A 23,565-nucleotide genomic window follows, 5' to 3' on the forward strand; every position below is an offset into this window, starting at 1 on the left:
CTTTCTTATTAGAAGTTTCTTGTGCCTGTGCACTGCTGAGGATGATGATGCCTTGTCAGGGCCAGCCTTGCAGTTATGATACAAGGAAACGAGCATGGACTAAACTCCGCCGCACACTGCATGCGACGGGAGACCGGCCAGCAGGCGGCGACGCCGACGAGTACCATGCGGGAGAGACGATCGAGGTAGGTAGATATGGATTTATACATATCCGCACCTGCCTCTCGTAAATGAAAATTCTTCTCCAGAATGTGTCCATGCTCGTGCCACCTCAGCCAAACTTTGCTCCATGACCAATTTAAATTAAGCTACTCCTGCTGCTCGGGCCCCCAAGTACTGATTAGCTCCAGACCCTCAGATCAACCTGATGGACGGCTCATATTACCGCCAACACCAGTGCTGTGGGTGAACGTCCACGTCCGCAACTTGGCGCCCTATAAATTCGGCGACTCCGAGGGGCAGAGCAGAGGCACAACAACCACCAGTGCAACCAGCCGCTCTCATCCTCCCCACTGTGGGTGGCCATGGCCGCCAGACTCCCTCTCGCCGCGTGCGTCGTCGCCTTCCACCTCTGCCTTCTCCTCTCGCCGTCCTCCTCACTCCGCCGGCTCTCGGAAGCGGAGAGCTCGCTAGTCCGCCATGGCGTCGGCATCAGGCCCGCCTACCACTTCCTGCCCGCCAAGAACTGGCAGAACGGTACGTAGGAACTCCATCTAGCTGGTCTCTTTTCACGAACGAATTAAGCTAGTAGCTAATCTGATCCTTCTTGTGTACTGTGCATGGCCGACCAATTTTCTGGTTCCGATGATGGATTGATGGATCGTTCATGCATGCATGGTTACTTAATCCCGGATGGTGCTGCGCAGATCCGAATGGTACGTACAGTCTCCAGTTTCTCCTTGTATATTATCACTTTGATTGCCCGATCGAGTAGTGTGCTTGCTTGCTTGCTTACTTGTTTGCTAGAGTAGGTGCCAAGGAGACCTCACGTACTGGACACGTGTGATTACACTCGACTTTCCTCCTTGATTTTTTCTTTAGATTCCCCGTCTTGAGCATGTCGGTAGGAACGTTGCCATCATTGGACACTCAACAGACGGTAGAGAAACAAAGGAAGACATCCTAAATCAACTAGCCTATGATTGCGAGAGGGATGCTTTGTGTCAAGTGTTCTTGTCCTTCTACTGTACGTGTGCCTCTATTGGACGTCAGTTTGTGATGCCACGTAAGAGCGAGTCCAATGGAAGATACCAAATTTGATTCTCCAAATCCTCATTTGCAAAGCCTCGCCGAAAGATCCCTTCTCCATTTTTAGGATCATTTCAACCACCCCAATTCTCACTCTCCAGATTCCACCAATCATTATGCTACTAGTTTTCTATAACTAATAAACATGTCTGATAATTATATTTTTCTAAGGGATACATTGGCAACAACCATATTTTATAAGGGATATATTATGTAGATATTTTTTATAATTTAATAATTTTCATTTTTGAATTGGATGATATATTACCATCAATGTTGTCTCCAATTCCTACACACACAGCACGCGCACAACATAACACAAGACACGCGTGCCTGCCTAAACGCACTCGCACATCTCTCCATCAACCATGCGTGAACTGCTTGTAAATATCAGTGATCACTCACGGAGATTTTATAAACGAAAACATGAACGCCCACACGTGTGGGCGTTAGACAACTCACCCACACGCCTCCATCGTCGTCCAGCGCCCTTTGCACGAATCTCGGCATGAAAAGGCTGATTTTGTGTGCCACGTAGGACAACTCGTGTGTGTGGGTGTGAGGGAGTTCGCCCGCACGCCGGTTTCTCTCCGCGGTCAATGTTTCGCGAGTCGGGGCGTGCGATGAAACTGCTGTCGCGTCCGCACGCCGCACACCATCTCCTACGACTGCCCATTCTCCCACTCTCCCACACACAAGCTGTTATTTGCCATGTTTTGGAATGGTACATGGCAACTGCTCTATTTGTGAGCATGAGCAGATGGCAACTCTCTTTTTACCCCGAACATGTTATTATTGCCACGTCTGTTTTGTAGCGCTACATGGCAACTGTCTAGTGTTAGTAGGTGGCAACTCCTAAAGATACCACCATCGCCCATATGCCCGTCTCCTCTCCCACACACCAAAAGCTATCACGGCAATCGCGGCAGGACGCGTGGTTACTGACACGCGGGGCGTGTGGCTCGCAGGCGGGGAGGGGCGACGGCCGAGACGGGTCGTGCGGGCCGCGCGCTCGCTCGCCCGGACGTGCTCGTGCAGGGGCGATCGCGCTGCACTGGACGTGCGGGCTGTGGCTGCGCGCGCCCGTACGCGGTCGTGCGGGCGGGGTCGTCTCCGTGCCACACAGGGCGTGCGGCACAACCACCCGATACACCACACGTGTGGCAGTTATCGGCGTCCTTTTATAAAACCCATTGCCCCTAATCACGTATTGTTTTTTGCGGATGTCCCCTCTAATTAACCACCTAAAACTTCATCTGGCCAGGATTAGAAAAGCATGGTTTTCCCTAAAACCGAATTAATGAGTTTTAGAAAAAATGACTATTAATCGGTTTTCTGTAAATCAATTTGGTGTATCCTGAACATGTGTGTCTCCATTGCAAAAGACATGTTTACGAAGATTGGCTTCCAAGTGCTCCAAATTCCAACAATCATGATTCTATAATATTAATTTTCGATGACTAACAAACACGCCTAACAATTATTCTTTCTAACAATTAATTTTTTGCGGGGAAGAATTATAGTGTATGACTGCTATATTCACAACAGCCATATGAGAACAAGTTTTTATGTAATAATTTAATTATGTACATATATTTCAGTAATTTAGTGGCATCCTTTTATAATAAAAAATTGTCAACATACTACGCACACAAGACAAGCACGTCTCTCTCCCTGGACCATGCATGAGTTGCACGTTAACATCACTCGCTAGTGCAAATGCAAAGAGAGAATCGTGCATACGCAAAGATCTGATCGGTCACTAGATACCTTGAGTTGTCGACGATCTGTCTGTCGCACGAAGAGATTCGTGCATATGCAAAGAAGCCGGCAGCACCGGACAGCACTGATGTGAACATTAGTAACTACTTTAACTATTGGAGCTGACTGTAGCTAGTGCCTAGTGCTTCATTTTGATTAGTTCACGTGGCTTTATTTGGAATCTGACGCGGACGTTGCATGGCAGCACGCTCTCGTTCTTTCACGTACGTATTCATGCGGCGCCGCACGATAAGGGAAGGTGCGACGCACCACACCGTCGCACTGTCCATCAAACTATACATTGACCACAAACACCATCCACGGTCCATTATTCAACATGGTTGGTGCAACAACCTTCGCACTACTGTTGGTCTCTGCAAATTGCTCTACCCTTGTAGGTATAAGCCAGTGAATTTGTTTTTTGTTTGTTTGTAAATGAAGATGGTTTCATGCGGTCGGGAAAGCATGGCACGGTGCTCGGAAAATTTCTCCCGTTGTATTTATAATACGCACAGCATTCTCGGAGTGAATTAACTGACGATTATTTCCGTTGCATGGACGTACAGGACCGATGTACCACAATGGCGTGTACCACATGTTCTATCAGTACAACCCTTTGGGTGCGGTGTGGGGCACCGGCAACCTCTCATGGGGTCACTCCGTCTCCCGCGACCTCGTGAACTGGGACGCCCTTGACACCGCGCTCGACCCCACCGCCCCCTTCGACTACAATGGCTGTTGGTCAGGCTCCGCCACAATCCTCCCCGGCGGCATCCCGGCCTTGCTGTACACCGGCCGCATCCAAGGCGACAAGGAGGTGCAGGTGCAGAATGTCGCCTTCCCCAAGAACCCTGCCGACCCGCTCCTCCGCGAGTGGGTCAAGCCTGCCTACAACCCCGTCATACCACTCCCAGCCGACGTCCCTGGAGACAACTTCCGTGACCCGACCACGGCGTGGGTAGGCCGCGACGGCCTATGGCGTATCGCCGTTGCAGCCAAGGTCGGTGGCCCCAATGGCATTGCCTCCACGCTCATCTACCGGAGTAAAGACTTTCGGCACTGGAAGCGGAATGCCTTGCCGTTGTACACATCGCGCGCTGCAGGCATGGTCGAATGCCCGGACTTATTCCCGGTGGCGGAGCCTGGCGTGGAGGAGGGGCGACTTGGCTACGCGTCCGGACCAGCGAGCAGTGCTGTGAGGCACGTGCTGAAGCTGAGTGTGATGAACACGACCCAAGACTACTACGCGGTCGGCAGGTATGATGACGTGGCAGACACCTTTGTGCCGGAGGTGGATGTAGAGCGCAACGCCGACGATTGCCGGACCTGGCGCCGCTTCGACTACGGGCACGTGTATGCATCAAAGTCCTTCTTCGACTCGAGCAAGAACCGGCGCGTGCTATGGGCATGGGCCAATGAGTCCGACAGCCAGGACAACGACATCGCCAGGGGCTGGTCCGGCGTTCAGGTGCATCCTCCGGTCAATTTCCAATCAACTAACCGATCATCCTCTTTATATTTATTAGCTATGATGTGCATGTGTAGACGGTTCCGAGGAAGGTGTGGCTGGACCAAGACGGTAAGCAGGTAAGGCAGTGGCCGATCGAGGAGATCGAGACATTGAGGAGCAAACGAGTCGTCGGCTTGCTAGGAGCGCAGGTGAATGCCGGTGGCATGAACAAGATCGTTGGTGTGGGCGCGCAGGCTGATGTGGAGGCCATCTTCGAGATCCCGTCCCTAGAAGAGGCTGAGACTTTCCAGCCCAACTGGCTGCTGGACCCCCAAAAGCTATGCGAGGAGAATGGTGCGTCCGTGCCAGGCAGGGTCGGCCCTTTCGGTCTGCTCGTCATGGCCTCCAGCAATATGCAGGAGCACACGGCTGTCTTCTTCAGAGTGTTCAGGCACAACCAGAAGTACAAAGTTCTCATGTGCACCGACCTCACAAGGTACTATTAGAACACAACTCCCTTGATTCAGATGGAATTTTCCGCTATTGCAAACTCATGTTTTTCTTGCTTTAACTTGTGTACCTCGTGTTGCGACAAAATGAGTAGATCGACTGGGAGGGACAACGTGTACAAGCCGTCATATGGAGGGTTTGTGGACATAGACATCGAGCAGCAAGGGAGGAGCATATCTCTTAGAACATTGGTAATCAGAATTCTTCGTCAATTCTTTGCTTGGTTACATGCATCAAATGAATACCTTGTAATTTCGTCCGCTTCTCCCAACAAATAGATTGACCATTCGGTAGTGGAGAGCTTTGGAGGTGGGGGCCGGACATGCATCACGGCACGGGTGTACCCTGAGCACGCGGAGAACAAAAATAGCCATGTGTTCGTGTTCAATAATGGGACCGGACTCGTGAAGGTGTCCAAGCTCGAGGCATGGAGGCTGGCGATGGCTTCAGTAAACGTCGTGCATGGCGGGTGACTCCCTTAAGTGTAAAGTTAAAACCGAATCGGTTCGTGGAGGATCTACGCACTAGTTTAATAAGTAGAAGTGCGGCTCAAGTCATGACCGACTAGACCACCACCTCATGGTGCGAGCCAGTAAGACCCATGTCATTTCTCCCTGAAAAGTAAGGGGTTATTGTAGCATTTTCAATGTGAAAATAATGTGTGTCAAACAATTGGGGAGCTTCCATTCGCTCAAGCTATATATATGTCACTTATAAAACACCTACTACCTCTGTAAAAACGTCTTATATTATTGTATGGAGGTAGTACTTTACTAGGACCAAAAATAACAATGTGTATATGTTTATGTAACTTTTTTTAATAGAAATAAAAGAAAAATATGATAGGGTGTTTGAAATAATAAATATTAGGCTCCTTGGAATAATAGTGGTAGGCAACAAAGGAACTAATGTGATTAAAAAGTTTTGTACAGTTGGCTTCTAAACTTCAGGGATTTTCTTTTCCCTTATCCAATTGGAGTAAATGTTTTGTACAGTTGGCTTCTAAGCTTCAGGGATTGTCTTTTTCCCTTTTTCTTTTACGGTAAATCAAGGCGTTGTCTTTAACAAGATCTGCCTCCGATACTAACGACGATAGCTAGAGACAAAATGCAAAAAATAATAATTTATTGAGTAGTTCAGCATGGTACGTACGCGCTGTTTCTATATGATTGCTTTGCTTGCCAGATCGAGTAGTGTGCTTGCTTGCTTTGCTTACTTGCTCGATTAGGTGAGAAGGAGACCTCGGGAGTAGCTCACATCCTAGACACGTGATTAGACTCGACTTTCATCCTTGTTTTTTCTTTAGATTCCCGCCTTGAAATTTTTGTCGGCAGGAATGTTCACTAGTGTAGAGCCCGTCCATCGCACATGGTTAAAATCTCCTATCGCGAACACAGTTCCGAATTGTCGCCTTACGATGGTGTGCGATAGGGGCTGCATGTGCACATGGTTAAAATCTCCTATCACAAACACAGTTCTGAATCATCGCCTTACGATGGTGTGCGATAGGGTCTGCATGCGCACATGGTTAAAATCTCCTATCATAAACACAGTTCTGAATTGTCGCCTTACAATGGTGTGCGATAGGGGCTGCATGTGCAGTCTACGGAAAATTTTTGTGGGTTAAGAGGATTTTGGTTTGATGCCAACATTTGGCATTGTCAATACTTGGCAAGCCAACAATTGGCTATATTGAATGTTATCAAAAATTGACAACTTTTGTGAGGTTGACAAATAAACATGGTAACCAACCAAGCACTAGCCAATATTTGGAATTTGCCAATTTTTGGCATCAAACCAATCATGCTCTAAGTCCGCGTATCGCACATGATCCTCCTGAAGCAAACAAGTGTGATTGGTCGAGAAATCACAAACAATCAGTAAGAGTTGAACGTGTGAGATCTTTCATATATCCCACACACGATTAACTGGAAGAAGATGCTTACGTTCGGACAAGCTATTACACCCGATTGTCTTATAGCAACCATATGGGCTGGGGTCCTCCATCGCACACGATTTCATGAGTGGAAACGTTTGCGGCGCAGCCATATCACACGCGATTGTAGAAGCACAATCGTTTGGGATGGGTCCATCCATCATACACGAGGCGATGCCAAAATTGTGTGGGTTACTTCGTCCATCGCACACGTTGCCAAGACAAACTCGCGTGTGGTGGTTCGTCCATCCGCATGCTCAGTTTATAGCAATCGCATGTGTTCCGTGTGATCATTACGCACGCATCTTCTTGCGAAACCGTATGCAATGACTCAGCAAGCAGGTTTATTATTACTCCCTTCGTCCGGGTTTATTAGGGCTCTTAGCCACAATTGCCCGTCCGGATTTATTAGTCCCTTCTACTGAATTCCCTCGGAATGAAATCCAGTCAGTTGCGGCGGCCCGAGGGAAATTAACTAGCCGGTTTGCATGCAGCGAAGGCAACGGACGCATGCACTTCTCCTGCTCTTTTGATTAGCCATGCATGCGGCCATGCATCAACACGCGCGTGAACTCTGGGCCGCTGGATGGATTAGCTAGAGCGCGCACTAAATTACGTGGCTCCAGAAAAGTTCACTGCAATTAAACACCAGAAATTTTCGCCTTAATCAAGGCCAATTACTAGGTTCCTTGGTCCTGTTGATCTGGTCTTCAGGCCCAACAAACCCGGACGGAGGGAGTACCTCATTATTTGCTCCATGTAATATGCAAATTCACATTTCCTATGCAACAAATATTACCTGCGATTAAATTTTCAACACACAATATGTTTCCTGCAGGACGCCACCACCACCGTCAACATGTGAGTTGTCGCAAAGACACAGCCCCGCAGCGGATCCATGGTCAGCAAGCATGTACGGTCATGCCGGCGCGGCCAGCAACACCGCTAAAGCGACTGACGCCTCGATTCGATCCCCGAGACCTGAGCCCCAGCAGTCAGAGCTGCTGAGCCGCCGCCCCCCCCCCCCCCCCCCCCGTGCACCCACCACCACGCGCACGCCGAAGGGATATGCGTCCTTGTGCACGAGAACAACTCCCATGCGTCGCCCATTGTCGGACACCACGACCCCTCCATAGGCAGCCACCATCGACCAAATCTAGCGAAAGGTGGCCAAATCTGGTGAAGTAGAGCCACCACGACGATCGGAGAAGGCAACGGACCACAGCGACGGCACGAGGCTATGGAGGCTGCCCCGCTGCCACACGTGATAGTTCCGCAGCCGTCGACGCCGCGGGGAGTGAGAGGAGGGAGGGAACGGCTGTGGAGGTGGATTAGGGTTCCGGCCGAGTCGCCCCAGAGGAGCGAAGCGGGGAATGAGGGGAAAGGGGCTGTTGGTCCAATTTATGTGGTTGAATTTGAATATATTTTTTTATTTCTCCACATCTGGCATCCCTCACGACCACCATTGCGTCCCACTTGTCATTACAAAGATATGGATGAACCAGAGAGCCGCCAGCTGTAGGCCACAACCCATGCTTCACTTTCGCGTCAATTGCGACGTTTGGTGCAATCCAACCGCTGGTCAACTCTTCACGGCCACCGCCCCTAGCTCCCACGCGTCTAGCTTGGCTTGGACACCTTTCACAGGCGGCTGCTGCGAGTCGCCGTGGCCGAAGCTCTCCAACACCGGCACCTTGTGATCGATCTGGATTATTTGTTATTCTTACACGACGTGTTAATGATCTATACTTGTATGCTTGGTGGTACTCATCGTGTATGTAACACAAAAGATGCTGTTTTTCTATTGTTAGAGTTGTGTCGAATATTGTGTACAAGGTAGGTTATAGTTGGACTTGTAGTTGTATTGTGTTTAGATAGGATATGGAGTCGTGTCCTAATAGGACACTTGTATCCTAGGCCTCTCATATATAGCGGGGGTAGACACACGATGTAAGCTATGCCAACATAATAGCACAGGCGCGCAAGCGGGAGCCGGCGGCGTGTGCCGGCGCCCGGGTGGCCGGTGTGCGGTATTGTGACGGTATCACGGGAAGGAGCGCCCGTAGTCAGGCCCCGAGGATGTAGCCATATCGGTGAACCTCGTTAACAAATCTCGGTGTCGTGCTCGTGTGATTGCTTGGTCCTCGGATGATCGACGGAGTGCCTCGAATTTATTCTAACAAGTGGTATCATGAGCAAGGTTTGAGATCGAGGCTGATTGTGTTGATCTAGAGGCGAAATTATCATGGAAGAATCAGTAGTCGGCGAGATCAGAAGAATCGGCGTGCGGCACGATTGCATGGGCGCCGAGCTGACGTACTCGGAGTCGGCAAGGTTGGGACGTGGCTTGTGGAAACGTAGATGGGCCAAGTGCGGTCCAGCCGGAACACGGACAGGTAGCCCAAGTAGCAAAGGACGCGTGCAGGGGGCGTCTGAGAGTGGACTCGATCGGTCGCGGGGCGTACAGATTCTAGCGATATATGGTGCAATCGGAAACAGCAAGTCACGAGATTTGTTTGGAGACCGAAAGGGGACCGAGTCCTTTGTGGAGACGTACTCTCCTGTCGTGCTTGAGGCGGAGATGTGAGGCGCTAATAAGAGCAGCCTGGTTGGGTCACCGTAGGACGACGGGACAGAGGCACAAACAGATCGATTTGAGCGGAGGGAAAAAGACCATCACGTTGTGCATCCATTGAAAAGCATTGACTTGGCAAGGCAACGCTAGCATCATATATTGAGCCAGGAGCATATCACGATTTTTGCTATTAGTACACATGGGTGTACCTCATCAGGTTTTGCTTGTGTACTTGGGGTATTGTGGTGGAGCTCGGTTAATTTTTCGCAGAGTCAACCATACGAAGAACCATGGCGCCAACGGGTACCAGGTTTGAGGTGGAGAAGTTTGACGGGACTAAAAACCTTGAGTTATGGCAGACAAAGGTGAAACATTTGTTGGCACAACAGGGATGCTTGAAGGCGTTGCGGGAAGTCATGTCAGCTGAGATGGAATTATCATGTGATGGATGAAAATTCACGGAAGACGATTTGGGAGCCTCGAGCGTGTCGTACAGTCGAACGAGTTCGGCTGGGTCGGACTGGATAGTCTGACGGGATCGACGCATGTCGGTTGGTACAGAAGAAGGTGGTGGGATCGGCGACGACGACGTAGGAGCGTGATGCTGATGGTGACCGACTTCTGGGGCGTGGAAACACGTGCGCAGGCCTCGATGGCTTGTGTGGCTTCGACAAGACTATGGCGCGGGGTTGATTCAAGACGGTGTATACACGGAGCTTGAAGTCGATGAGGCGCAGGGGTGGATTGACCATCTACCATGGAGTCATGTTGAAAGTGAAGCTAGATTGAGGGGCTACGACGTAAGTTGACGGGGTCGAAGCCTATTCAGCAGGTTGGAAAAAAGCGAGTGACACGTAATTAAGACTGGAGCCCAATGGTCTGATGGAAGCGTGAAACTCGTCATCGGTCGGTGATGATCGGTGGTACTCTGCAGTGGGGGTTGAGTGGTGTGGGTCGCGACCCTTGAGACTCAATTGGGACAGCGGAGGCTCGACGCGGTAATAGCGGCGAGGCGTGCGGTATGCACGGGGCATGGAGACGGGCCAGGGCTCTGGTGGTCATATATGTGGTGGGACAACTGTGAATTTGACTCGGGATGACTACAAGCAATGGTGAAATTCCTTCAAGTTTCAGATAGGTGGTCAAGAAATGAGCGGTGATGTTGAGTTCCGGTAACTCTTATGTGTGACACCCAATATGTGAGTTGTTCACTTTCACGCAGGTCAGTGATCAGTGTGTGATGGAGTTGGACTGATACTCTGGAAGTTGGGAGCACAAACTAGAGTAATAAGGAACTTAATTTTGCTCGAGTGTTTACTGTGGTCAAGAAAAGAAGGGACTACAAGTTGCAGGGGGAGTCATATGGAGTCTTTGGAGTAGCAGCGGTGCTCATGGAATAAGCTTAAGTCCAATGTACATGGAAGTTTGACGCATTGATGAATTCAAGGTGGTGGAGAATATTCGCCAAGATGGAGTTTGTTAGAGTTGTGTCGAATATTGTGTACAAGGTATGTTACAGTTGGACTTGTAGTTGTATTGTGTTTAGATAGGATATGGAGTCGTTTCCTAATAGGACACTTGTATCCTGGGCCTCTCATATATAGCGGGGGTAGACACACGATGTAAGCTATGCCAACATAATAGCACAGACACACAAGGGGGAGCCGGCGGCGTGTGCCGGCGGCTGGGTGGCCGGTGTGCGGTATTGTGACGGTGTCACGGGGAGGAGCGCCCGTAGTCAGGCCCCGAGGATGTAGCCATATCGGTGAACCTCGTTAACAAATAAGTTCGCGCCAATCGATCTTCTGTAGGAGTAGGAGGTAGCGCGAATCCCATCGGTGTCGTGCTCGTGTGATTGCTTGGTCCTGGGATGATCGACGGAGTGCCTCGAATTTATTCTAACAAGTGGTATCATGAGCAAGGTTTGAGATCGAGGCTGATTGTGTTGATCTAGAGGCGAAATTATCATGGAAGAATCAGTAGTAGGCGAGATCAGAAGAATCGGCGTGCGGCACGATTGTATGGGCGCCGAGCTGACGTATTCGGAGTCGGCAAGGTTGGGACGTGGCTTGTGGAAACGCAGATGGGCCAAGTGCGGTCCAGCCGGAACATGGACAGGTAGCCCAAGCAGCAAAGGACGCGTGCAGGGGGCGTCTGAGAGTGGACTCGATCGGTCGCGGGGCGTAAAGATTCTAGCGATATATGGTGCCATCGGAAATAGCAAGTCACGAGATTTGTTTGGAGACCAAAAGGGGACCGAGTCCTTTGTGGTGACGTACTCTCCTGTCGTGCTTGAGGCGGAGATGTGAGGCGCTAATAAGAGCAGCCTGGTTGGGTCACCGTAGGACGACGGGACAGAGGCACAAACAGATCGATTTGAGCGGAGGGAAAAAGACCATCACGTTGTGCATCCATTGAAAAGCAGAGACTTGGCAAGGCAACGCTAGCATCATATATTGAGCCAGGAGTATATCACGATTTTTGCTATTAGTACACATGGGTGTATCTCATCAGGTTTTGCTTGTGTACTTGGGGTATTGTGGTGGAGCTCGGTTAATTTTTCGCAGAGTCAACCATACGAAGAACCATGGCGCCAACGGGTACCAGGTTTGAGGTGGAGAAGTTTGACGGGACTAAAAACCTTGAGTTATGGCAGACAAAGGTGAAACATTTGTTGCCACAACACGGATGCTTGAAGGCGTTGCGGGAAGTCATGTCAGCTGAGATGGAATTATCATGTGATGGATGAAAATTCGCGGAAGACGATTTGGGAGCCTCGAGCGTGTCGTACAGTCGAACGAGTTCGGCTGGGTCGGACTGGATAGTCTGACGGGATCGACGCATGTCGGTTGGTACAGAAGAAGGTGGTGGGATCGGCGACGGCGACGTACGAGCGTGATGCTGTTGGTGACCGACTTCTAGGGCGTGGAAACACGTGCGCAGGCCTCGATGGCTTGTGTGGCTTCGACAAGACTATGGCGCGGGGTTGATTCAAGACGGTGTATACACGGAGCTTGAAGTCGATGAGGCGCAGGGGTGGATTGATCATCTACCATGGAGTCATGTTGAAGGTGAAGCTAGATTGAGGGGCTACGACGTAAGTTGACGGGGTCGAAGCCTATTCAGCAGGTTGGAAAAAAGCGAGTGACACGTAATTAAGACTGGAGCCCAATGGTCTGATGGAAGCGTGAAACTCGTCATCGGTCGGTGATGATCGGTGGTACTCTGTAGTGGGGGTTGAGTGGTGTGGGTCGCGACCCTTGAGACTCAATCGGGACAGCGGAGGCTCGACGCGGTAATAGCGGCGAGGCGTGCGGTATGCACGGGGCATGGAGACGGGCCAGGGCTCTGGTGGTCATATATGTGGTGAGACAACTGTGAATTTGACTCGGGATGACTACAAGCAATGGTGAAATTCCTTCAAGTTTCAGATAGGCGGTCAAGAAATGAGCGGTGATGTTGAGTTCAGGTAACTCTTATGTGTGACACCCAATATGTGAGTTGTTCACTTTCACGCAGGTCAGTGATCAGTGTGTGATGGAGTTGGACTGATACTCTGGAAGTTGGGAGCACAAACTAGAGTAATAAGGAAGTTAATTTTGCTCGAGTGTTTACTGTGGTCAAGAAAAGAAGGGACTACAAGTTGCAGGTGGAGTCATATGGAGTCTTTGGAGTAGCAGCGGTGCTCATGGAATAAGCTCAAGTCCAATGTACATGGAAGTTTGACGCATTAATGAATTCAAGGTGGTGGAGAATATTCGCCAAGATGGAGTTTGTTAGAGTTGTGTCGAATATTGTGTCCAAGGTAGGTTACAGTTGGACTTGTAGTTGTATTGTGTTTAGATAGGATATGGAGTCGTGTCCTAATAGGACACTTGTATCCTAGGCCTCTCATATATAGCGGGGGTAGACACACGATGTAAGCTATGCCAACATAATAGCACAGGCACACAAGGGGGAGCCGGCGGCGTGTGCCGGCGCCCGGGTGGCCGGTGTGCGGTATTGTGACGGTGTCACGGGGAGGAGCGCCCGTAGTCAGGCCCCGAGGATGTAGCCATATCGGTGAACCTCGTTAACAAATAAGTTCGCGCTAATCGATCTTCTGTAGGAGTAGGAGGTAGCGCGAATCCCATCGGTGGCGTGCTCGTGTGATTGCTTGGTCCCCGGATGATCGACGGAGTGCCTCGAATTTATTCTAACAAGTGGTATCATGAGCAAGGTTTGAGATCGAGGCTGATCGTGTTGATCTAGAGGCGATATTATCATGGAAGAATCAGTAATCGGCGAGATCAGAAGAATCGGCGTGCGGCACGATTGCATGGGCGCCGAGCTGACGTACTCGGAGTCGGCAAGGTTGGGACGTGGCTTGTGGAAACGCAGATGGGCCAAGTGCGGTCCAGCCGGAACACGGACAGGCAGCCCAAGCAGCAAAGGACACGTGCAGGGGGCGTCTGAGAGTGGACTCGATCGGTCGCGGGGCGTACAGATTCTCGCGATATATGGTGCAATCGGAAACAGCAGGTCACGAGATTTGTTTGGAGACCAAAAGGGGACCGAGTCCTTTGTGGAGACGTACTCTCCTGTCGTGCTTGAGGCGCAGACGTGAGGCGCTAATAAGAGCAGCCTGGTTGGGTCACCGTAGGACGACGGGGCAGAGGCACAAACAGATCGATTTGAGCGGAGGGAAAAAGACCATCACGTTGTGCATCCATTGAAAAGCAGAGACTTGGCAAGGCAACGCTAGCATCATATATTGAGCCAGGAGCATATCACGATTTTTGCTATTAGTACACATGGGTGTACCTCATCAGGTTTTGCTTGTGTACTTGGGGTATTGTGGTGGAGCTCGGTTAATTTTTCGCAGAGTCAACCATACGAAGAACCATGGCGCCAACGGGTACCAGGTTTGAGGTGGAGAAGTTTGACGGGACTAAAAACCTTGAGTTATGGCAGACAAAGGTGAAACATTTGTTGGCACAACAGGGATGCTTGAAGGCGTTGCGGGAAGTCATGTCAGCTGAGATGGAATTATCATGTGATGGATGAAAATTCACGAAAGACGATTTGGGAGCCTCGAGCGTGTCGTACAGTCGAACGAGTTCGGCTGGGTCGGACTGGATAGTCTGACGGGATCGACGCATGTCGGTTGGTACAGAAGACGGTGGTGGGATCGGCGACGGCGACGTAGGAGCGTGATGCTGATGGTGACCGACTTCTGGGGCGTGGAAACACGTGCGCAGGCCTCGATGGCTTGTGTGGCTTCGACAAGACTATGGCGCGGGGTTGATTCAAGACGGTGTATACACGGAGCTTGAAGTCGATGAGGCGCAGGGGTGGATTGATCATCTACCATGGAGTCATGTTGAAGGTGAAGCTAGATTGAGGGGCTACGACGTAAGTTGACGGGGTCGAAGCCTATTCAGCAGGTTGGAAAAAAGCGAGTGACACGTAATTAAGACTGGAGCCCAATGGTCTGATGGAAGCGTGAAACTCGTCATCGGTCGGTGATGATCGGTGGTACTCTGCAGTGGGGGTTGAGAGGCGTGGGTCGCGACCCTTGAGACTCAATCGGGACAGCGGAGGCTCGACGCGGTAATAGCGGCGAGGCGTGCGGTATGCACGGGGCATGGAGACGGGCCAGGGCTCTGGTGGTCATATATGTGGTGAGACAACTGTGCATTTGACTCGGGATGACTACAAGCAATTGTGAAATTCCTTCAAGTTTCAGACAGGCGGTCAAGAAATGAGCGGTGATGTTGAGTTCAGGTAACTCTTATGTGTGACACCCAATATGTGAGTTGTTCACTTTCACGCAGGTCAGTGATCAGTGTGTGATGGAGTTGGACTGATACTCTGGAAGTTGGGAGCACAAACTAGAGTAATAAGGAACTTTATTTTGCTCGAGTGTTTACTGTGGTCAAGAAAAGAAGGGACTACAAGTTGCAGGTGGAGTCATATGGAGTCTTTGGAGTAGCAGCGGTGCTCATGGAATAAGCTCAAGTCCAATGTACATGAAAGTTTGACGCATTGACGAATTCAAGGTGGTGGAGAATATTCGCCAAGATGGAGTTTGTTAGAGCTGTGTCGAATATTGTGTACAAGGTAGGTTACAGTTGGACTTGTAGTTGTATTGTGTTTAGATAGGATATGGAGTCGTGTCCTAATAGGACACTTGTATCCTAGGCCTCTCATATATAGCGGGGGTAGACACATGATGTAAGCTATGCCAACATAATAGCACAGGCGCGCAAGGGGGAGCCGGCGGCGTGTGCCGGCGCCCGGGTGGCCGGTGTGCGGTATTGTGATGGTGTCACGGGGAGGAGCGCCCGTAGTCAGGCCCCGAGGATGTAGCCATATTGGTGAACCTCGTTAACATATAAGTTCGCGCCAATCGATCTTCTGTAGGAGTAGGAGGTAGCGCGAATCCCATCGGTGTCGTGCTTGTGTGATTGCTTGGTCCTCGGATGATCGACGGAGTGCCTCAAATTTATTCTAACAAGTGGTATCATGAGCAAGGTTTGAGATCGAGGCTGATTGTGTTGATCTAGAGGCGAAATTATCATGGAAGAATCAGTAGTCGGCGAGATCAGAAGAATCGGCGTGCGGCACGATTGCATGGGCGCCGAGCTGACGTACTCGGAGTCGGCAAGGTTGGGACGTGGCTTGTGGAAACGAAGATGGGCCAAGTGCGGTCCAGCCGGAACACGGACAGGCAGCCCAAGCAGCAAAGGACGCGTGCAGGGGGCGTCTGAGAGTGGACTCGATCGGTCGCGGGGCGTACAGATTCTAGCGATATATGGTGCAATCGGAAACAACAAGTCACGAGATTTGTTTGGAGATCAAAAGGGGACCGAGTCCTTTGTGGAGACGTACTCTCCTGTCGTGCTTGAGGCGGAGATGTGAGGCGCTAATAAGAGCAGCCTGGTTGGGTCACCGTAGGACGACGGGACAGAGGCACAAACAGATCGATTTGAGCGGAGGGAAAAAGACCATCACGTTGTGCATCCATTGAAAAGCAGAGACTTGGCAAGGCAACACTAGCATCATATATTGAGCCAGGAGCATATCACGATTTTTGCTATTAGTACACATGGGTGTACCTCATCAGGTTTTACTTGTGTACTTGGGGTATTGTGGTGGAGCTCGGTTAATTTTTCGCAGAGTCAACCATACGAAGAACCATGGCGCCAACGGGTACCAGGTTTGAGGTGGAGATGTTTGACGGGTCTAAAAACCTTGAGTTATGGCAGACAAAGGTGAAACATTTGTTGCCACAACAGGGATGCTTGAAGGCGTTGCGGGAAGTCATGTCAGCTGAGATGGAATTATCATGTGATGGATGAAAATTCGCGAAAGACGATTTGGGAGCCTCGAGCATGTCGTACAGTTGAAGGAGTTCATGTCGGTTGGTACAGAAGAAGGTGGTGGGATTGGCGACGGTGACGTAGGAGCGTGATGCTGATGGTGACCGACTTCTGGGGCGTGGAAACACGTGCGCAGGCCTCGATGGCTTGTGTGGCTTCGACAAGACTATGGCGCGGGGTTGATTCAAGACGGTGTATACACGGAGCTTGAAGTCGATGAGGCGCAGGGGTGGATTGATCATCTACCATGGAGTCATGTTGAAGGTGAAGCTAGATTGAGGGGCTACGGCGTATGTTGACGGGGTCGAAGCCTATTCAGCAGGTTGGAAAAAAGCGAGTGACACGTAATTAAGACTGGAGCCCAATGGTCTGATGGAAGCGTGAAACTCGTCATCGGTCGGTGATGATCGGTGGTACTCTGCAGTGGGGGTTGAGTGGTGTGGGTCGCGACCCTTGAGACTCAATCGGGACAGCGGAGGCTCGACGCGGTAATAGCGGCGAGGCGTGCGGTATGCACGGGGCATGGAGACGGGCCAGGGCTCTGGTGGTCATATATGTGGTGAGACAACTGTGAATTTGACTCGGGATGACTACAAGCAATGGTGAAATTCTGTCAAGTTTCAGACAGGCGGTCAAGAAATGAGCGGTGATGTTGAGTTCAGGTAACTCTTATGTGTGACACCCAATATGTGAGTTGTTCACTTTCACGCAGGTCAGTGATCAGTGTGTGATGGAGTTGGACTGATACTCTGGAAGTTGGGAGCACAAACTAGAGTAATAAGGAACTTAATTTGGCTCGAGTGTTTACAGTGGTCAAGAAAAGAAGGGACTACAAGTTGCAGGTGGAGTCTTTGGAGTAGCAGCGGTGCTCATGGAATAAGCTCAAGTCCAATGTACATGGAAGTTTGATGCATTGACGAATTCAAGGTGGTGGAGAATATTCGCCAAGATGGAGTTTGTTAGAGTTGTGTCGAATATTGTGTACAAGGTAGGTTACAGTTGGACTTGTAGTTGTATTGTGTTTAGATAGGATATGGAGTCGTGTCCTAATAGGACACTTGTATCCTAGGCCTCTCATATATAGCGGGGGTAGACACACGATGTAAGCTACGCCAACATAATAGCACAGGCGCGCAAGGGGGAGCCGGCGGCGTGTGCCGACGCCCGGGTGGCCGGTGTGCGGTATTGTGACGGTGTCACGGGGAGGAGCGCCCGTAGTCAGGCCCCGAGGATGTAGCCATATCGGTGAACCTCGTTAACAAATAAGTTCGCGCCAATCGATCTTCTGTAGGAGTAGGACGTAGCGCGAATCCCATCGGTGTCGTGCTCGTGTGATTGCTTGGTCCTCGGATGATCGACGGAGTGCCTCGAATTTATTCTAACAAGTGGTATCATGAGCAAGGTTTGAGATCGAGGCTGATTGTGTTGATCTAGAGGCGAAATTATCATGGAAGAATCAGTAGCCGGCGAGATCAGAAGAATCGGTGTGCGGCACGATTGCATGGGCGCCGAGCTGACGTACTCGGAGTCGGCAAGGTTGGGACGTGGCTTGTGGAAACGCAGATGGGCCAAGTGCGGTCCAGCCGGAACACAGACAGGCAGCCCAAGCAGCAAAGGACGCGTGCAGGGGGCGTCTGAGAGTGGACTCGATCGGTCGCGGGGCGTACAGATTCTAGCGATATATGGTGCAATCGGAAACAGCAAGTCACAAGATTTGTTTGGAGACCAAAAGGGGACCGAGTCCTTTGTGGAGACGTACTCTCCTGTCGTGCTTGAGGCGGAGACGTGAGGCGCTAATAAGAGCAGCCTGGTTGGGTCACCGTAGGACGACGGGACAGAGGCACAAACAGATCGATTTGAGCGGAGGGAAAAAGACCATCACGTTGTGCATCCATTGAAAAGCAGAGACTTGGCAAGGCAACGCTAGCATCATATATTGAGCCAGGAGCATATCACGATTTTTGCTATTAGTACACATGGGTGTACCTCATCAGGTTTTGCTTGTGTACTTGGGGTATTGTGGTGGAGCTCGGTTAATTTTTCGCAGAGTCAACCATACGAAGAACCATGGCGCCAACGGGTACCAGGTTTGAGGTGGAGAAGTTTGACGGGACTAAAAACCTTGAGTTATGGCAGAGAAAGGTGAAACATTTGTTGCCACAACAGGGATGCTTGAAGGCGTTGCGGGAAGTCATGTCAGCTGAGATGGAATTATCATGTGATGGATGAAAATTCGCGGAAGACGATTTGGGAGCCTCGAGCATGTCGTACAGTCGAACGATTTGGGATCGTAGCAGAATTTTAAAATTTTCGACGCATCACCAAGATCCATCTATGGAGTTTACTAGCAATGAGAGGGAAGGAGTGCATCTACATACCCTTGTAGATCACGAGCGGAAGCGTTCAAGTGACCGGGGTTGATGGAGTCGTACTCGTCGTGATCCAAATCACCGATGACCGAGTGCCCAACGGACGGCACCTCCGCGTTCAACACACGTATGGAGCAGCGACGTCTCCTCCTTCTTGATCCAGCAAGGGGGAAGGAGAGGTTGATGGAGATCCAGCAGCACGACGGCGTGGTGGTGGAAGTAGCGGGGATCCCGGCAGTGCTTCGCCAAGCGCAAGCGGGAGGAAGAGGTGTCACGGGAGGGAGAGGGAGGTGCCAGGGGCTAGGGTACTGCTGCCCTCAATTCCCCCCACTATTTATAGGCCCCCTGGGGGGGAGCCGGCCCTGGGGATCCCATCTACATGGGGGGGCGGCGGCCAAGGGGGGAAACTTGCCCCCCAAGCCAGGTGGGGCGCCCCCCACCCCCAGGGTTTCCAACCCTAGGCGCAGGGGGAGGCCCAAGGGGGGCGCCCCAGCCCACCAGGGGCTGGTTCCCCTCCCACTTCAGCCCATGGGGCCCTCCGGGGCAGGTGGCCCCACCCGGTGGACCCCCGGGACCCTTCCGGTGGTCCCGGTACAATACTGATAACCCCCGAAACTTTCCCGGTGGCCGAAACTAGACTTCCTATATATAATTCTTCACCTCCGGACCATTCCGAAACTCCTCGTGATGTCCGGGATCTCATCCGGGACTCCGAACAACTTTCGGGTTTCCGCATACTAATATCTCTACAACCCTAGCGTCACCGAACCTTAAGTGTGTAGACCCTACGGGTTCGGGAGACATGCAGACATGACCGAGACGACTCTCCGGTCAATAACCAACAGCGGGATCTGGATACCCATGTTGGCTCCCACATGTTCCATGATGATCTCATCGGATGAACCACGATGTCGAGGATTCAATCAATCCCGTATACAATTCCCTTTGTCAATCGATACGTTACTTGCCCGAGATTCGATCGTCGGTATCCCAATACCTCGTTCAATCTCGTTACCGGCAAGTCACTTTACTCGTACCGTAATGCATGATACCGTGACCAACCACTTGGTCACTTTGAGCTCATTGTGATGATGCATTACCGAGTGGGCCCAGAGATACCTCTCCGTCATACGGAGTGACAAATCCCAGTCTCGATCCGTGTCAACCCAACAGACACTTTCAGAGATACCTGTACTGTACCTTTACAGTCACCCAGTTACGTTGTGACGTTTGGTACACCCAAAGCACTCCTACGGCATCCGGGAGTTACACGATCTCATGGTCTAAGGAAATGATACTTGACATTGGAAAAGCTCTAGCAAACGAACTACACGATCTTTGTGCTATGCTTAGGATTGGGTCTTGTCCATCACATCATTCTCCTAATGATGTGATCCCGTTATCAATGACATCCAATGTCCATAGTCAGGAAACCATGACTATCTGTTGATCAACGAGCTAGTCAATAGAGGCTTACTAGGGACATGTTGTGGTCTATGTATTCACACATGTATTACGATTTCCGGATAACACAATTATAGCATGAACAATAGACAATTATCATGAACATAGAAATATAATAATAACCATTTTATTATTGCCTCCAGGGCATATTTCCAACAGTCTCCCACTTGCACTAGAGTCAATAATCTAGTTACATTGTGATGAATCGAACACCCATAGAGTTCTGGTGTTGATCATGTTTTGCTCTAGGGAGAGGTATAGTCAACGGATCTGCTACATTCAGGTCCGTATGTACTTTACAAATATCTATGTCTCCATTTTGAACACTTTCACGAATGGAGTTGAAGCGCCGCTTGATATGCCTGGTCTTCCTGTGAAACCTGGGCTCCTTGGCAAGGGCAATAGCTCCAGTGTTGTCACAGAAGAGAGTCATCGGGCCCGACGCGTTGGGAATCACCCCTAGGTCGGTAATGAACTCCTTCATCCAGACTGCTTCTTGTGCTGCCTCTGAGGCCGCCATGTACTGCGCTTCACATGTAGATCCCGCCACGACGCTTTGCTTGCAACTGCACCAGCTTACTGCCCCTCCATTCAAAATATACACGTATCCGGTTTGTGACTTAGAGTCATCCAGATCTGTGTCGAAGCTAGCATCGACGTAACCCTTTACGACGAGCTCTTCGTCACCTCCATAAACGAGAAACATATCCTTAGTCCTTTTCAGGTACTTCAGGATATTCTTGACCGCTGTCCAGTGTTCCATGCCGGGATTACTTTGGTACCTTCCTACCAAACTTACGGCAAGGTTTACATCAGGTCTGGTACACAGCATGGCATACATAATAGACCCTATGGCTGAGGCATAGGGGACGACACTCATCTTTTCTCTATCTTCTGCCGTGGTCGGGCATTGAGCCGTGCTCAATTGCACACCTTGCAATACAGGCAAGAACCCCTTCTTGGACTGATCCATATTGAACTTCTTCAATATCTTGTCAAGGTACGTACTCTGTGAAAGACCAATAAGGCGTCTCGATCTATCTCTATAGATCTTGATGCCTAATATATAAGCAGCTTCTCCAAGGTCCTTCATTGAAAAACACTTATTCAAATAGGCCTTTATACTTTCCAAGAATTCTATATCATTTCCCATCAATAGTATGTCATCCACATATAATAAGAGAAATGCTACAGAGCTCCCACTCACTTTCTTGTAAACACAGGCTTCTCCATAAGTCTGTGTAAACCCAAACGCTTTGATCATCTCATCAAAACGAATGTTCCAACTCCGAGATGCTTGCACCAGCCCATAGATGGAGCGCTGGAGCTTGCATACCTTGTTAGCATTCTTAGGATCGATAAAACCTTCCGGCTGCATCATATACAATTCTTCCTTAAGAAAGCCGTTAAGGAATGCCGTTTTGACGTCCATTTGCCATATCTCATAGTCATAGAATGTGGCAATTGCTAACATGATTCGGACTGACTTCAGCTTCGCTACGGGTGAGAAAGTCTCATCGTAGTCAACCCCTTGAACTTGTCGATAACCCTTAGCGACAAGTCGAGCCTTATAGATGGTCACATTACCATCCGCGTCTGTCTTCTTCTTAAAGATCCATTTATTTTCTATGGCTCGCCGATCATCGGGCAAGTCAGTCAAAGTCCATACTTCGTTTTCATACATGGATCCTATCTCGGATTTCATGGCTTCTAGCCTTTTGTCGGAATCTGGGCCCGCCATTGCTTCTTCATAGTTCGAAGGTTCTCCGTTGTCTAACAACATGATTTCCAGGACAGGGTTGCCGAACCACTCTGGTGCGGAACGTGTCCTTGTGGACCTACGAAATTCAGCAGTAACTTGATCCGAAGCTTCATGATCATCATCATTAACTTCCTCCCCAGTCGGTGTAGGCACCACAGGAACATCTTCCCGCGCTGCGCTACTTTCCGGTTCGGAAGGGGTGACTATCACCTCATCAAGTTCCACTTTGCTCCCACTTACTTCCTTCGAGAGAAACTCTTTCTCCAGAAAGGACCCGTTCTTGGCAACAAAGATCTTGCATTCGGATCTGAGGTAGAAGGTATACCCAATGGTTTCCTTAGGGTATCCTATGAAGACGCATTTCTCCGACTTGGGTTCGAGCTTTTCAGGTTGAAGTTTCTTGACATAAGCATCGCATCCCCAAACTTTTAGAAACGACAGCTTAGGTTTCTTCCCAAACCATAATTCATACGTCGTCATCTCAACGGATTTCGACGGAGCCCTATTTAAAGTGAATGCGGCAGTCCCTAAAGCATAGCCCCAAAATGAGAGCGGTAGATCGGTAAGAGACATCATAGATCGTACCATATCCAATAGAGTGCGATTACGACGTTCGGACACACCATTTCGCTGAGGTGTTCCAGGCGGCGTGAGTTGTGAAACTATTCCACATTTCCTTAAGTGTGTGCCAAATTCGTGACTCAAATATTCCCCTCCACGATCTGATCGTAAGAACTTTATTCTCCTGTCACGTTGATTCTCAACCTCACTCTGAAATTCCTTGAACTTTTCAAAGGTCTCAGACTTGTGTTTCATTAGGTAGACATACCCATATCTACTTTAAGTCATCAGTGAGAGTGAGAACATAACGATAGCCACCGTGAGCCTCAACACTCATTGGACCGCACACATCGGTATGTATGATTTCCAATAAGTTGGTTGCTCGCTCCATTGTTCCGGAGAACGGAGTCTTGGTCATCTTACCCATGAGGCATGGTTCGCACGTGTCAAATGATTCGTAATCAAGAGACTCCAAAAGTCCATCTGCATGGAGCTTCTTCATGCGTTTGACACCAATGTGACCAAGGCGGCAGTGCCACAAGTATGTGGGACTATCGTTATCAAC

The 23,565-nt window shown here is 50.1% G+C and overlaps 1 protein-coding gene across 1 annotated transcript; it reads left to right on the forward strand.

Moving 5' to 3' along the window:
• Positions 1-474: 474 nt before the first annotated feature.
• On the forward strand, positions 475-5,755 carry LOC123055230 (fructan 6-exohydrolase-like). Its single transcript, XM_044479217.1, has 6 exons — positions 475-696; positions 867-875; positions 3,576-4,477; positions 4,555-4,955; positions 5,064-5,160; positions 5,248-5,755. Exons 1-6 carry the CDS (start codon positions 525-527, stop codon positions 5,440-5,442), a joined length of 1,776 nt encoding a protein of 591 aa, XP_044335152.1. The 5' UTR covers positions 475-524; the 3' UTR covers positions 5,443-5,755.
• Positions 5,756-23,565: the final 17,810 nt, after the last annotated feature.

Source organism: Triticum aestivum, chromosome 2D, assembly GCF_018294505.1.
Source record: "Triticum aestivum cultivar Chinese Spring chromosome 2D, IWGSC CS RefSeq v2.1, whole genome shotgun sequence".
Lineage (NCBI taxonomy): Eukaryota > Viridiplantae > Streptophyta > Magnoliopsida > Poales > Poaceae > Triticum > Triticum aestivum.

Excerpts from the sequence above, each read along its gene's own strand:
- LOC123055230 (XM_044479217.1), top strand. The coding sequence starts at position 525 with ATGGCCGCCAGACTCCCTCTCGCCGCGTGCGTCGTCGCCTTCCACCTC. Across the intron at positions 4,478-4,554 it reads GGGGCTGGTCCGGCGTTCAG|ACGGTTCCGAGGAAGGTGTG; the intron begins GTGCATCCTCCG and ends GTGCATGTGTAG. Across the intron at positions 5,161-5,247 it reads GCATATCTCTTAGAACATTG|ATTGACCATTCGGTAGTGGA; the intron begins GTAATCAGAATT and ends CCCAACAAATAG.